The sequence below is a fragment of the Pteropus vampyrus genome, unplaced genomic scaffold (genome assembly GCF_000151845.1).
Source record: "Pteropus vampyrus isolate Shadow unplaced genomic scaffold, Pvam_2.0 Scaffold44, whole genome shotgun sequence".
NCBI lineage: Eukaryota > Metazoa > Chordata > Mammalia > Chiroptera > Pteropodidae > Pteropus > Pteropus vampyrus.
Window position 1 is genome coordinate 7146218 of NW_011888825.1, and position 13948 is coordinate 7160165.

The following is a 13948-nucleotide window of genomic DNA, read 5'->3' on the forward strand; positions in this document are numbered from 1 at the left end:
TCAGTAATCTCTACCTTATTTCTCTGCTATTCACAAAATGAGGCTTCTACCCCATTCCAAGATGGCTGGTTCAAGCCCATCTATGTCCATATTTTAGCTAGCAGGAAGGAAAAAGGGGGATAGGATGGGTATGTCCATCCTTTTAGGCATACTGAAAGTGTACCCATTGGCCAGAACTCAGTCACATGATCCCACTAAGCCACAGCAAGAAAATCTGGGAAAAGCTGTCTTTGTTCCATGTCCCAGCTAATAAGTGGGAAACACATAGAAGAGAAAAACGGATATTGGAAGATAAGTGGTAAATCCTGTCACATGCATATTCTAAAATTCAATTCATATTTGGTTTTTAGGATTGCAGGTTCAAATAACAACACAGTTACATCAAAACCTATAACCAATGTGTTCCCTGTTAGACTCTCAACTCTAAAGATTTAGGTTAAATCTTTCAAATTAAATAATGTCTTCATGTAACATCAGTTTTCCTCACCGGATAAGCATAAGTAAAATGGCAACCAAGCATTTAATAAATTAATGACTTAATAAATTAATGATTCTTAATAAAGGAAGACATTAGAGACAAATATTTCTTCTAAAAACAGTAATACATCCTGATGGGTCTTCCTATAATCTGTTTCTTTGGGCAAGTCGCTCAATAACCTGAAGTTCCATTTCATCATCTGTAAACAGGTGTCACACAAAACAGGTTTGTCGTGAGGATCAAATGAGACTACACATGTCAAAATGCTTTGTAAGTAAAGTTTTATACAAATATAAAGTTATGAACCTTCAAAGCTATCCCTCCAATAAAGACAATCAAGTAAACAAAACATTTTTAAAAAATTTTAACAATGTATAAATACATTCACAAAATAATCTGTTGATTAAGATTCCAACAAACCTTATGGTACACCTACAGCAGAATGAACAGATGTCTATAATAGTTTGTAGACCATATCGCTTTTTAAGAAATACTATTAATACAAATGCATGATTTATAATATCCCCATTATAGCAAGAGAAAAAAATAGATTCATAAATAAATGTCTTTTAGGCATTTATTATGCCAAGTATTTAAATGATTATTCTCATTGTGACATAAGAATAATACTCTTTTTATGATAAAAGATATATTTCATTAGACCAAGGACCACTGAAGCTCTTTCTGGAAGTTCCAAAGCAAAATCTGGCTACCCTTTCTAAAAAAATAATTAGAACAGCAGCAATCTCTAGGTATCCTCTAAACATAAACTATCAAAATCCATTTATATTAACTGAACCTTAAATACATGGCTTGTTACAAATAAAAATAAACAAAAATTTTAGAAACTAATTCATCCACTGACCCGAATTTGATTTTTACCTACTTGTGAATGCCTAGGATAAGAAATTTTATCATGAAGTACATATTAAGTTGTAAAATTAACAATTTCTAACTTATACATAAGCCAAAGTACTCACTCTTACCAGGGAAGCAAAACTTTCTTCTGAAAATAATCTACAGGAATAATATGTAAACACAGAGTTTTGAGAACATCCTTCTTTGTTCCATGGATCAAAATGCAAAGGTCTCCATTACGTGTGTACATGAACACAAACACTTTCATTAATTTGGGGTATATGGATGTTACAAGACTGCGCATACACATATATACACCATCAACCAAATTTTGACAATGTTTTTGGCTATACTATACCTTCAAGCCCCAAATGCTAAAAAGTAAAAACAATATGAAAACTACTATTCCTTTTTTTCTTAAGTAAATTTAAAAATGGAAAAACAAACCCAACATTCTTCTCTGCAACATGTGTACTGAATTCTAAAGGTTCAGAGCCAAGAATCTCTTCAGTTGTTCCCCAATGTAACAGAACACATAGACTTTCTCTCCCTCTTCAGGAAGTCTGATCATCTCCAGTATTCTGCAAAAGAGTGAGAACTCCTTTAAAAAACCAGACTTTGAACACTAGAAAAACATTCCATATTTGTAAACAGAGCCAGCTATGATGTTAACTTACATTCAATGGCCCAATTATATTAAAAATTATGAACAGGCAGAAGAAGTAAATCAATGGATCCACCCAAATATCTAGCAAGCCAGTCTCATTTTAGCAGAGCATCACCAGGTGCCACGTAAGTCTACTAACCCTATCCACATTACGTCAGGCTCAATATTCAATTTCGCCCGTATGCAATGTCTATCTCTACTTAAAAACTCTGAAAATCCTAAGGAAAAACCTATTAAGCACACACTTGACAACTACCATAAGGTGCACCACAACAAAAGTGTATTGAAACTGTGAAAAACGCCTCAGGTAGAGAGAATCATGTCCCTACAGGAATATCCATTTTGTCTACTTATCTTTTATACAAGAGAAACTATACAGTATATGGAAAGAACAATGAGACGAGAGCTAGGTTAAACCCTAGTTTTGTACCACTTATTAACTATACACACTTGAGTAGTCAATCTGTCAGGGATTTAGTTATCTAAATGCAATAGTTGGACCAACAGAATCAGCACCCCCAGGAACATGTAAGACATGTAAATTCAGATGAATTGAATAAGGAACTCTGGGAGTGGGACCCAGCAATCTGTGTTTTAGCCCTCTAGGTGATTCTGATGCACATTCAAGTTTGAGAACCACTGTCCAGTATAATACTACTTACCCAACCCACTGCATGAAAACACAGACATTAATCAATTTCCCCAAGACATTTAACCAATAACTCTATGCCTATGAATATTACTTATCCCATTAAAAACCCTAATTTAAATCTTCATATTGGAGATCTGTAGTAAAATCCATTCTAAAAAAAATGAGTATTTTAAAACAATCTTTAATTATGTAAGTCTTATTTCATTTCTACTTGTTCTTACTATAAATCCTAAAAACCACACAACATCTCTTCAAAATTGTTAGAGCCACCAGAACTAATGGAAAGCAATTGAACTAAATGTAATTTTTTTTTTAATTTTTAAAAATAAATTATTGTCAACGATAGTTTATCTCTCTGGTTTTAAAATAGTTTCAGGACACTGATAATACATTTCTGAAATGTCCTCAAAGCCTCTAAAAAGTAATTAATTTTATCATCATCTCATGTCTAAATAAATATGTGCCTTAAAAAACTTTTAAGTATTTCATAAAAATTAAACTCTACAAGAGTTAGAAATCATTACATTAGTCACTGACCACATCAAAATTACCCTCACAATAAGAAAACTTACCTGTCTTAAAAACTGCTTTCCAAGATAAGATGTGGCCATGTTGGTTAAATTCTTTCTGCTGCCCACTTTGCACCTGATGTAGCCATAGAGATTGGCACCTTGTAGCACCACACCCATGGTAACCACTGCCTGAGAAAGAGGAAAATAATCAGTGATTACTGGCCTAAAACTGACCTTTCTCTATGCCATAAATGACATAAGGCAGACTGCCACGGGAAAGAAAAGGAAAATGACTTTGCAAATTGGGGGTTGTGCCAATAAAACTCCTTCATTTGCCAGAATAGACCTAACACACACTCTGCACAAGGCACTACATCACCCACCTAACAAATACTTATTAAACACATAGGATATATGCCAGGCACCATGCTAGCCCCTGAGGATAAATGGAGGGATCATTCTCTCTAATATTTTCCATTGGTCTGTCAGTAAAGATATAAAAAAAGTAAATGAGACCCGAGAGGCTCAAATGTTATTTAAGAATTACAAAAGAATGATCAAGAAATAGATCGAGTTCAATAAACTGAGCATGCAGAGGTGAATCAAGTGGCTTCTGGGAAAACAAATAGTGTCTCCAGGCAACAATGAACAGGTGTATGTCTTCTGTGACCAGGGGTGGAGTGAGGTGGAGGAGGACGGAGCACTAGGAGGAAATGTACTTTGGCAGAGTTGTTTCTACCTTGTGGCTACATCAGAAATCCTATAGGCGACCCTGCTAAGATCATTAAGGATTGAGAATAAGAAACAAGCCTACTCTTTAAATGTTATAGAAATAAAGTTAATTAGGACAACACAGGGGGATCCTATGATTAAATATTCTAGAAGAGGGGTAGGCAAAGTTTTTCTGTAAAAGGCCAGATAAACATTTTAGGCTGTATGGGCCATATGGTCTCTCTTGCAAATACTCAACTCTGCCATTCTAGCCCAAAAGCAGCAACAAATATGTCAACGAATAGGCAAGAGTATGTTCCAACAAAAATTGATAAAAACAGGTGTTGGGCTGGATCTGGCCTGTACATCATAGTTTGCTAACCTGTTCTTTAAAAAAAAAAAAAAACTCATCAACCCATCTGCTATTTAAAGGATTATCTGGGAAACATTTATATCTGTAAAAAACAAGTCAGCTAAACAGAGTATCTTTTTCCAATCCAGATTTACTTTCCTTAACAAGCTGTACAGTTGATTTTAAGCAAGTGAGAAGATTTAAATGTTTAATTAAGGAATAGTTTCAAATCCCTAGCAAACAAAGTGGAGTTGTACTTTCTGTTCTAAATGTATGTTTCATAGAAATAAACACATTAGAATTATATAAGGTTCCTAGTTACCTAAATAAACATAAAACTATGTTTTTATTTAAATCAATTTCCTTCAACTTCCCATGCTGCTCAAATTGGGACACTCCTTGATATGTATGCACCAACGAGCCAGAGGCGCCTATATTCACAGACTAAGCAGCATGGGTACTGCTGAGGCATCAATGTTATTCAATGGTAACAAACAAATGTATAAGTTAAAACAAGCAGACTTCTGGTTTACAATGGTATAATGAAGCTATTTATCAAGATCTTCTTCCCCCTAAGGTAAAAAGAGCAAACAGACTTTTTTTTAAGGCAAACAAGCTGGCACCAATAGATATATTTAAAAAAAAAAAAAAAAAAAAAAAAGGGCTAGTCATCAGAGAAAGAGCCAGCTTGGTATCACTCTACACAGCTCCTAACTCTCCAAAGAAGCTCTAAGGGAAATTTCACTAATAATCATCGTCCCTTATAACTCACAAGGCAGAGGATACAGACAGCCCTAAGAAAAAATGCAGAAACAGACATGAGAGCGGAAGTCCCTCCCAACCAAAAAAAATCCAACAGAGGTAGGAAAATTCCAGCAGCTTGCCATGGCGATGCCTCCCTGGTGAGGTAGGAGGAGAGGAAGTACACCCAATCATCAAGCCAAAGACCTTAAGAGGGTCTTAAGGGTGGGGAGAGACTCATGGAGTGCCTGAGTGATGCCACCTTCCCACCCTGTGGTCTTAGGAGCCTAAACCATCTTTTGAAAAACCTTCCCTGCTCTGTTTTAGAGAAGAGAAAACACTGCTAAAGAAAGACTGGGCTGACTCTCCCAGATGGATGCTAAGGCTCCAGATCCTCAGACACAGTATAAAGCAGGAGAATAGAATCAGAATAGAGAACACACCCAACCAGGAGACAAGAACTCCACTACAGAAGATGGCAAAAACCCCAGCAAGCCAGCCATGGCAGCCAGAGGCCTGGCTACATTCTCCTCCTCAGGCTGCCAAAGACAGCATTCAAATTCTAGCTCATAGCAGAGCCCAGATATCTCAGACAACACGAGAAAGCAGGCAAGGGGAACTTACACTAAACCAGCATAGAAAAGAAGATCCATACAGAGCTGCCACTGTAAGCAAGAGCAAAATTAGGGAAAAAGGGAAAGGCATCTATGTAAAACTATACCAAAAAACAAAAATAGGGAATGAATACAGTATGCAGAAGATAGGTAAAGAATCTACACTGAAAGAAATATAATCCACCAAAGTAAAAGCATTTCTGGGAATACTTCACCCTATGGAAGAATCTAAAGATGAGAATTCAAAGAGAATGAAAGTGGGATAACACAACAGAAGATGAAAATGGAGCTGGCAGAGTTAAGGAAATACAGAGAGGTGTTTGCTGGCCACCCAGCCTAAAGTAACCCACTGTTCTCTCCCTTGCACTCTCCACTCTCTCACCTTGTATCTATCTTTCTAATTAATATCCCACGCCGCCCCCCTGCTCTCTTATCTACTGTCTGTCTACACTCTGTTCCATTAGAGCATAAGCGCTATCAGAGAAGTTATCTTGTTTATCTGGCCCCTAACATTATCCCCAGTGCTGAAACAACTCTGGCATATGGCAGACTCTTAAAAATATCTGCTGAATGAAAAAATAAAAAGGAAAAAGATGAGGAGAGATCAAAGCAATTAAAAGCAGTAGATGAGAACAGATAAAAATGATCCAACAGATAACTGATATCTCAGAACTAGAGAAGCCAAAATACAGAACATAAATAAATTTAAAGACTTCACAAAAGACAATTTTCCTGATTCAAAGCAAAACCTGCGTCTGCATATTGCAGGGGCATACAGTTGCCAGAAAAATCAATATAGAAAAAAATAAACACAAAGACATTCTGGTTATATTTTAAAACTTCAAGAATAAAAAAAAATTCTTTGTCCAGGGAGAAGAATGATTCACTCATTTACATGGAGGTTAAGTAAGCCTGGCCACAGATTTCTCTGCAAAATTCCATGTAAGAAAATGATAAAGTAATAATCCTCTAAATGCTAAGAGAAAGAAGCTGTGACCCAAAAATATTAACCTAGCCAAGTTGTCATTCAAAAATAGTCAATAGGCTCATATACTTAAACATGGCAGAGCCAAAAAGAAAAATAACACCTACAAGTTTTTTGAAAAAAATCACCCAACAACAAAATTTAGCCAACCAGGAGGTAAAAGAAAAAGCTACAATAAAAAAACTAAATCGATATACTCTAAAATACTGTAGATCAAAGACTGAACAACCAATAAGAAATATCATTTCAAAAGGTAATTGTTATAAATCTTGACAAAATAATACTGGAACAAACAAAACTCAGGTAACAGAAAAGGAAGAAACGAAAGAGGAAATAATAGTATTTCATTTCCTTGCTAAACAGTCTGTAAGTCAATAAACAGGTTTAAGTGTATTACTTAAAATAACTAAAATAAGACTACATAGTAAAGTTTGGGGAGAGTTAAAAGTTAATCTAGGGTCAATTGTATACCAATAAAAAATCAGAAATGAAAGCAGGGAGGTATGGTGGGAAAAAGCACAAGTGTTAACTTTACATCTTTCACAGGAGGAAATCGATAGATATTAAATGGATTCCCTAATTCATGAAAGAGGGTATGATACTAGCATGTAATAAAGATAACTACTAGAAAAACTAAAAATAGACAATAAACCTTCCAAATCATAAGAGGAAAATATTTATACATGTATACACACAAAGAAAAAGAGAATATTTAACAGAGACAAGGAAATATTAAAAATAGGGAAAAAAGCATAATTTAAGCTAAAATATATCTGAATATCTTAAATAAGACAAATTCAACTATTAAAAGAATAAGATTCACAGTTTGGGTCAAGTGACTGATTGTATTTTCCAAAGGTGGTAGCAACAATATCTCCTGTTCTACATGCTCTTCTAAAACCTTCTTACACTTCTTTCCACCCCCTAATCAAGGTGTAAAGCAGGGATCCCCAACCCCGGAGCCAGGACTGGTCCATGCCTGTTAGAAGCCAGGCTGCACAGTAGGAGGTGAGTGGCGGGGAAGCGAGCAAAGCTTCATGTGTACTTGCAGCAGCTCCCCAGCGCTAGCATCACCACGTCAGCTACACCTCAGATCATCAGGCATTAGATTCTCATAGGAGCACAGGTCGACTGGTGCCATAAAGGCTGAGGACTGCTAGTACAGGGCCTAATTCCCATCCCTTGAATATGGATAGGTGGCAAAGTAATACAGTGACTTCTGAGGCTAGGCTGTTATAATGGGCTGAATTCTGTCCTCCAAAAGTTTGTATGTTAAAGTCCTAACCCTAGTGTCTTTAAAGAGGTAATTAAAGTAAAACACAGTCACTAGCGTGGGCCCTAATCCAATACAACTAATGTCCTTATAAGTAGAGGAAATTAGGACACAGACATACAGTCAGAAGACCATATGAAAACACAGGGAGAAGATGGTCATCTACAAGCCAAGGAGAGAAGCCTCAGAGGAAACCAGTCCTGCCAACAACCTTGATCTGCTACTTCCAGGCTCCAGAACTTTGAGAAAATAAATTTCTGTTGTCTAAGTCACCCAGTCTATGGTACTTTGTTATGGTAGCCCAAGCAAATTAATATAGTTGTAAAAAGCAATTCAGGTTGTGAGCTGAAACACTCTTAATTAGAGCTGTGACTATCCAGGTAAGCAGTCTAAATGCCATGAAGCCACCAGGCAATGAAGAAGCCCAAACTAGCCATGCGTTGTGACCGTGTGGGAGGCCACAAGACCTCTTAAAGAGGAAATGCCCAACCAGCCCCCAGCCAGCCACTCCAGCCACAGTGGCAGTTGTCTGACTGCAACAATATAAGATCCAAAGCCCGACATCCAGACAAGCCCTTTCCAAGCTCCTAAACCAGAGAAACTATGAGATCATAAAATGACTACTGATGTTTTAAGCCACTAAGTTTCGGGAAGATTTACTATATAAACAATAGATGGCCAGAACAGGTCACCAAACAATATTTTCAAAAAGATCACTCTGTTAGTTACAAATTAAACTAAACGTGTTTGTCTGGAGTTTATTGAACATCCCTACACAACAAGATAATAATGTGGTATATATGGTAACCTCTGTAGGTGGGCTAAATAGAAATCTGCTACGCATCTGGAGAACTGATAAAATGGGTGGGGTCTTTAATGGGACTCTGCTTGCCAGTACTTAAAAAGCAGAGTTGGGAATCTGAATTTAGGAAATACATGATGAAGCTGCCTATTCAAGATAAATCCCTGATGTTAACAAAGATAGCTGCTTATTATGATGATCATCCATCAGACATCTTAATGGATTGATTATTCAATAGTTCCACACTGATACTCACCAACCACTTCACTCTGAAGGAGAAGAGAGCACTGAAGGCAAATATCACCCACAGCACTGGACAGGCAATAAGTCCTAACCAAAAGATTCTTGATTCAGCCTCTGAAATAGTTTTATTCTCTTCAGGGGACACCTACAAAAAATCATGAATTTAATAACCAACATTTTGTGATACCTATCAGTAAAAAGTTTAACATCTTTAAAAAACACCTTACCCTCAAATTCAAATAAATACAGACCACCCAAGTCCTACGTTAGAATACCTGCTGCCACCACCACCCCCTCCACCCCCCGCCAAATAACAGTAGATCTACCACTACCACTACTGTAAATTTAGGAACTGGTTTTAATATATTTTGTTTTAAATCAAGAATTCTGCATTTTCAGGGCAGAGTAGGCAGTTTAAGGGTTGTCTCTGATTGGGATTCTATTCAATTCTTCTTGCACTTAGACACTGTTTATTCACAAGGAAGCTTTGAATGATACCTTCCTGAGTGAGCATCATCCAAAAAGGTCAAGTCAGGATCCAGAGGGGAAAAAGAAAATGGAATTAAGCGATTCTGGACAATGATCACAATGTCTTAGCAAAACCCAGGAATTTAAATAGGTGGTAAGTTGTTTCCAAGGTAGATTTTATAATATAAATGCTGCTTTCTGAGTACCTGTTAAGGCCCTTCCAAGCAGAAGCCAACTTCATTGGCACTGTCCAGGAATTTTGTTCTCTGCCTCCCAAACTGATTTCCACAAGGAAACCGAATGTTCACTATTGATGAACAGCTAACCACAAAGAGACCAGGATCCCCTAGGGCTCCTGAAGACATAATTTAAAAACAGACTACTTTGATGAATTCACATTTTCTATCCAGTTGCAATCCTTCTATTTTTTTTTTCCAGCCCCCAAATAGAAGAGGACCATGGCAGCAAGGACAGAACAAGCTATTGGAAGCACTTATATCAGGCCAGGCAACATTAAGCCATCAGAAAGAGATCCTTTATCAGCAGCCTCTGATAGGCAGCTTAGCACACTGTGTAAGCTCTGATCCAAAGTCTACTCTGAGTATTCTTTCCTGTACATGCCTGTTTCCAGTCTGAACTAGTCAAAAAATGTAGTAAGTTTTAGAAGACCACCTGGTTTACATGCCAAGTGTTTTGGGGTAGTACTTTTAATCTTGAATAGTTCATCCTTAAATATTCAAACCTAATCTACACATAATTTACTGAATAACACTTAAAAAAAAGAGGGGGTTGCAATTTACCTTCCTGGACTCAAACACCCAGTGGCTTTTTCCATCTTCATCAATATGATTCCACCAACGTAGGCCAACCATTAGTCTGCCTGTGACATTCTGGCAAAGATTAACATATAAACACACATTTTAAAAACATTATTTAAAGATCTACCATAGGTCATATCTTACTGTACCATTTCACAAACAAAATAACATCAGCTTTATCTCCATAATATTCAGTTAAAGACCATTACATACCAAGCCTGGACAAAAGATTAAACAAATGGCAATGGCAGGACCAGCAGAGGTGGAGGTGACAGAGTAAGCATATCCATAAACATTACCGTTCTCTTTTCCCTATTGAACTCTTGTCTTTTCTCCAGTTCCCTAATGTGCTCCTAAACCCCTTGCTGTTTAGCTACTGTGACCTGTTCTAATCTATCTTGATTACAGCTATATTTATTTTAAAACTGTATATCTCTAAAAATGGTTGTTATGGACTGAATGTTTGTGTCCCCCAGAATTCAAATGTTGAAACTCTAACCCCCACCATGTGATATCAGGAGATGGGGTCTTTGGGAGGTGATTAGGATTAGATGAGGTCATGAGGGTGGAACCCTCACAAATGGGATTAGTGCCCTTTTAAGAGTGAAGAGAGAGTTTTCGACTTTTCTCTGCTTTCCACCATGTGAAGATACGAGAAGTCAGCAGTCTGGAACCTGGAAGAGGGTCCTCACCAGAAGACAACCACGCCGGTACCCTGATCTAGATTTCTAGTCTCCAAAAACTGGAAAATAAATTCCTATAGTTTATAAGCCACCAGTCTATGGTGTTTTTACAGCTGCCCAAACTGACTAAGACAGTGGTTATAGGTACTGGCCTTCACTCAGTACCTCAAATGTCCCAAGCTCTTTTCCTCTTACTAAATAAAGTTAACAAATTACACTGGTAGCTTTCCTAATGTTTACTTACTCAACAAATATTTGCTGAGCACTTACTATGTGCTGGTAATAAAATGGGGATAGCAGAAACATTCCCTAACCTCATGGAGCTTAATGTGTTGTGTGTAAGAGAGGCAGTCAATCAATGTGCATATGTACCACTACCAACCATGATAAGTACTGTGAGGGAGAAGTATGGGCTGCCTTAAGAATCTAACAAGGAAATATGATCTAGTCAGGAATGAGAAAATGTCTCCCTGAGGAATCAACATTTAGAATGAAATTTAAAGAATAGGTAGGAATCAATAATGCAGGAGATTTTTAATTAGTGGTGTCCACTAATAAATTCAGGGGTACTGTGAACTCGGATGGGGAAAAAAAAATTTATCTTTATTTTCACTAACTTATGGCTAAAATTTAGCTTATCATTAAATTATGGATGTATACAATCAACCACAGTAGAATTAAGAATACCTGTGATTTTGTCACAATAAAAAGCAGATTTTTCATATTATATTATACTTGTTATCATAAAATATTGTTTATGCTCATTGATGCTGTCGAAGTAATTAGACCTGCTGCTAGATTTTGCTATTTAATATATTAATAAAGTAGATATCACTAAATCAGAAATTTGCCTTTTTAATGTTTTCGTTATATTTCAGTGTAAGTGATTTCTTCTGTAATTTTATGTATTTGCTTTTATGTTTTTAAAAACATTAGTCACAGTTTGAAGAGACTATGAAAAGGAGTCCATGGCCCAAAAAGGAATCCCTGTGTTAAAGTAATGAGAGAATGATAACACTCCAGGTAGAAAAGTAGGCATGGAAGCCCTCAAGGAGAATGTAAAATCTATGGATTTATGGGACTTGGTGATTAACTGGATGTGGGATAGGAAGAAAGCAACTCATATATTTCTGGTTTGCTCAAGCAAAAAAATAGTGATTCCAGGCCCTGCAAAAAGGAACACTGATGGAAGAGCAGCACTTGGGAACTGGAAGATGACAAGGAGTATTTTATATATGCTGAATTTGAGGTGCCTTCAAGATAGCAAAGTAAAAATGTCAAGACAGATGAATAAGAGATCTGGGAGTCCACCAGGCTTAGAGATAAGCAACTGAAATCAGAAGCACAGATGATACTGCTTAGGAAAGGAATACAGAAGAATAAAAGGAAGCCTTAAAAACCAAAATTCATTTTGTAGAAATGCTAACATTTAAAGAAATGCTAAATAAAGAAGAAGAGCTGGCAAAGACCAAGATCAGCCAGAGGTCTAGTTTATTGGCATTTTCAAATAACATCTCTTAGAATATTTGAAACTCTTCTATTTTTCCACTTTCCAATTCCTTACTTTCAGCTTTTGTCAATATTAGTGTATTTTCCTAAATTCTCTCAAGCTTATTGTTGTTTTGGAAACTTCTGGACCTCTAATAATAAAAGCCTTTAGTCTATTGTTTTTCCTCAGCTATAGACACAATCTAAAAGTTTGAGTGTAGAAGATCACTGTCATTAGGTGTGTATAATCTATTATCTACAGTTTTTGTTTCCTTTTTAAGCCAAAATATTTGGCAGGCTGGCTTTTGTAATTCCAGTTTTGACAATCATTTTTTATAATTTCTAGTTTTGTTGCACTGGACTAGAAACCGTAGCTGCTTTGAGCAATTTATTTGAATTTTCTTAGTAGTGATATTTAATCAATTTTTGTTAGTGATGCTGAACATTTTGTAAATGCTGAACAGGAACTGAACAAGAAGGTAATAAATTATCTCTTTACATACAAAGTTCCAAATACTGCAATTACAGTGATCTTGTTATTTCATTCAGATCCTTTAGACTTTATTTATTTCTTGTTGCTTTGATCTGTCAAGGACAGTGTTAAACTCCTATCACGATAATGTTCCCTCCATCTTCTAGTGTCTCTAGTTTTTCACTATTCATAGTTTTGTGTAATGTCATTCTGTGAATGAGCCTCACTGTGATTCATAAAATGATCTTTTCTGTTCCACTGACTGCTGTCTTACCCTCATTTCTATTTTGTCTAACGATATTATAGTGCCAAGTTTCTTTCTGTTTGAATTGGTCTGATGTTATCTTTGCCTTTTTTTACTTTTTCTAATGTCGCAATTTTAGTTAGAACTTTTTGGTTGGACTTTTGATTTTTGACCCAATCTTAGACTTCTTATCTTATAAAAGAGTTTAATCAAATTACATTTACTGTTATAATTTGCTACTACTTCCATCACCTTGTTCTATGCCTTGTGAAATTTAAGCTTCCTTGACATGTTTCATTTCCTTCTCTTGCTGTATGAACTGTTTTAGTTGCTCCTATCTTCTCCAATGTGGAAGACAAACAACTTATTTTAAATTTTACTAATAATTACCATTAAATTTTTAAAACTATTATTTAACCTTTTGACTCTACCTGTCAGGGGAAGGAATAGAACAAAAGCCCCATACAGAGGTTATTTTTTACATTTTTTTAACTTTTTAAAATAATTTATCTTTTTTATTTTTTAATAATGATCTCTTCTCTTGATAACTGCATTAAGAATTATAAAAATTATGACACATCTCTGTTCTAACTAGGTTCAGAACCCTGCCTATGCCTTTGCCCAAGTTTATTTAATAATTTCCCCAACTTGACTTTTTAATTTTGCTTCATATCTCAATTGTTTCAATATCTATAAGGAATTTAATCAAGATAAAAGGATGACAGTTTTTAAGCCATCATTTAAAAAAAAAAAAAAACAGCTTATCAGAAAATATACTTTTTGGCCACATTTTTTAAAACGCTAAATCCAGAAGGATTTAATTATTTAATTATAAGAGTTTGGAAATTACCAAGAACTAACCGAAAGCTGTATTCTATCTGGCTAAA

The 13948-nt window shown here is 36.0% G+C and overlaps 1 protein-coding gene across 4 annotated transcripts in view; it reads right to left on the bottom strand.

Annotated features, from left to right (window-relative positions):
* Window positions 1-13948, bottom strand: part of LOC105291289 (Golgi apparatus membrane protein TVP23 homolog B) — a 24358-nt gene that overhangs the window by 2300 nt on the left and 8110 nt on the right. For 3 of the 4 annotated variants that reach the window (XM_011358986.2, XM_023529959.1, XM_023529960.1), the window contains 4 exons: window positions 10157-10246; window positions 8902-9033; window positions 3228-3356; window positions 15-1917 (listed from right to left, as the gene is read on the bottom strand). In XM_011358986.2, coding sequence (XP_011357288.1) covers window positions 1891-1917; window positions 3228-3356; window positions 8902-9033; window positions 10157-10246 — 378 coding nt within the window. In that variant the 3' untranslated portion in view covers window positions 15-1890. The remainder of the gene's footprint in view (window positions 1-14; window positions 1918-3227; window positions 3357-8901; window positions 9034-10156; window positions 10247-13948) is intronic. The other variant, XM_023529958.1, reaches the window with a different exon arrangement.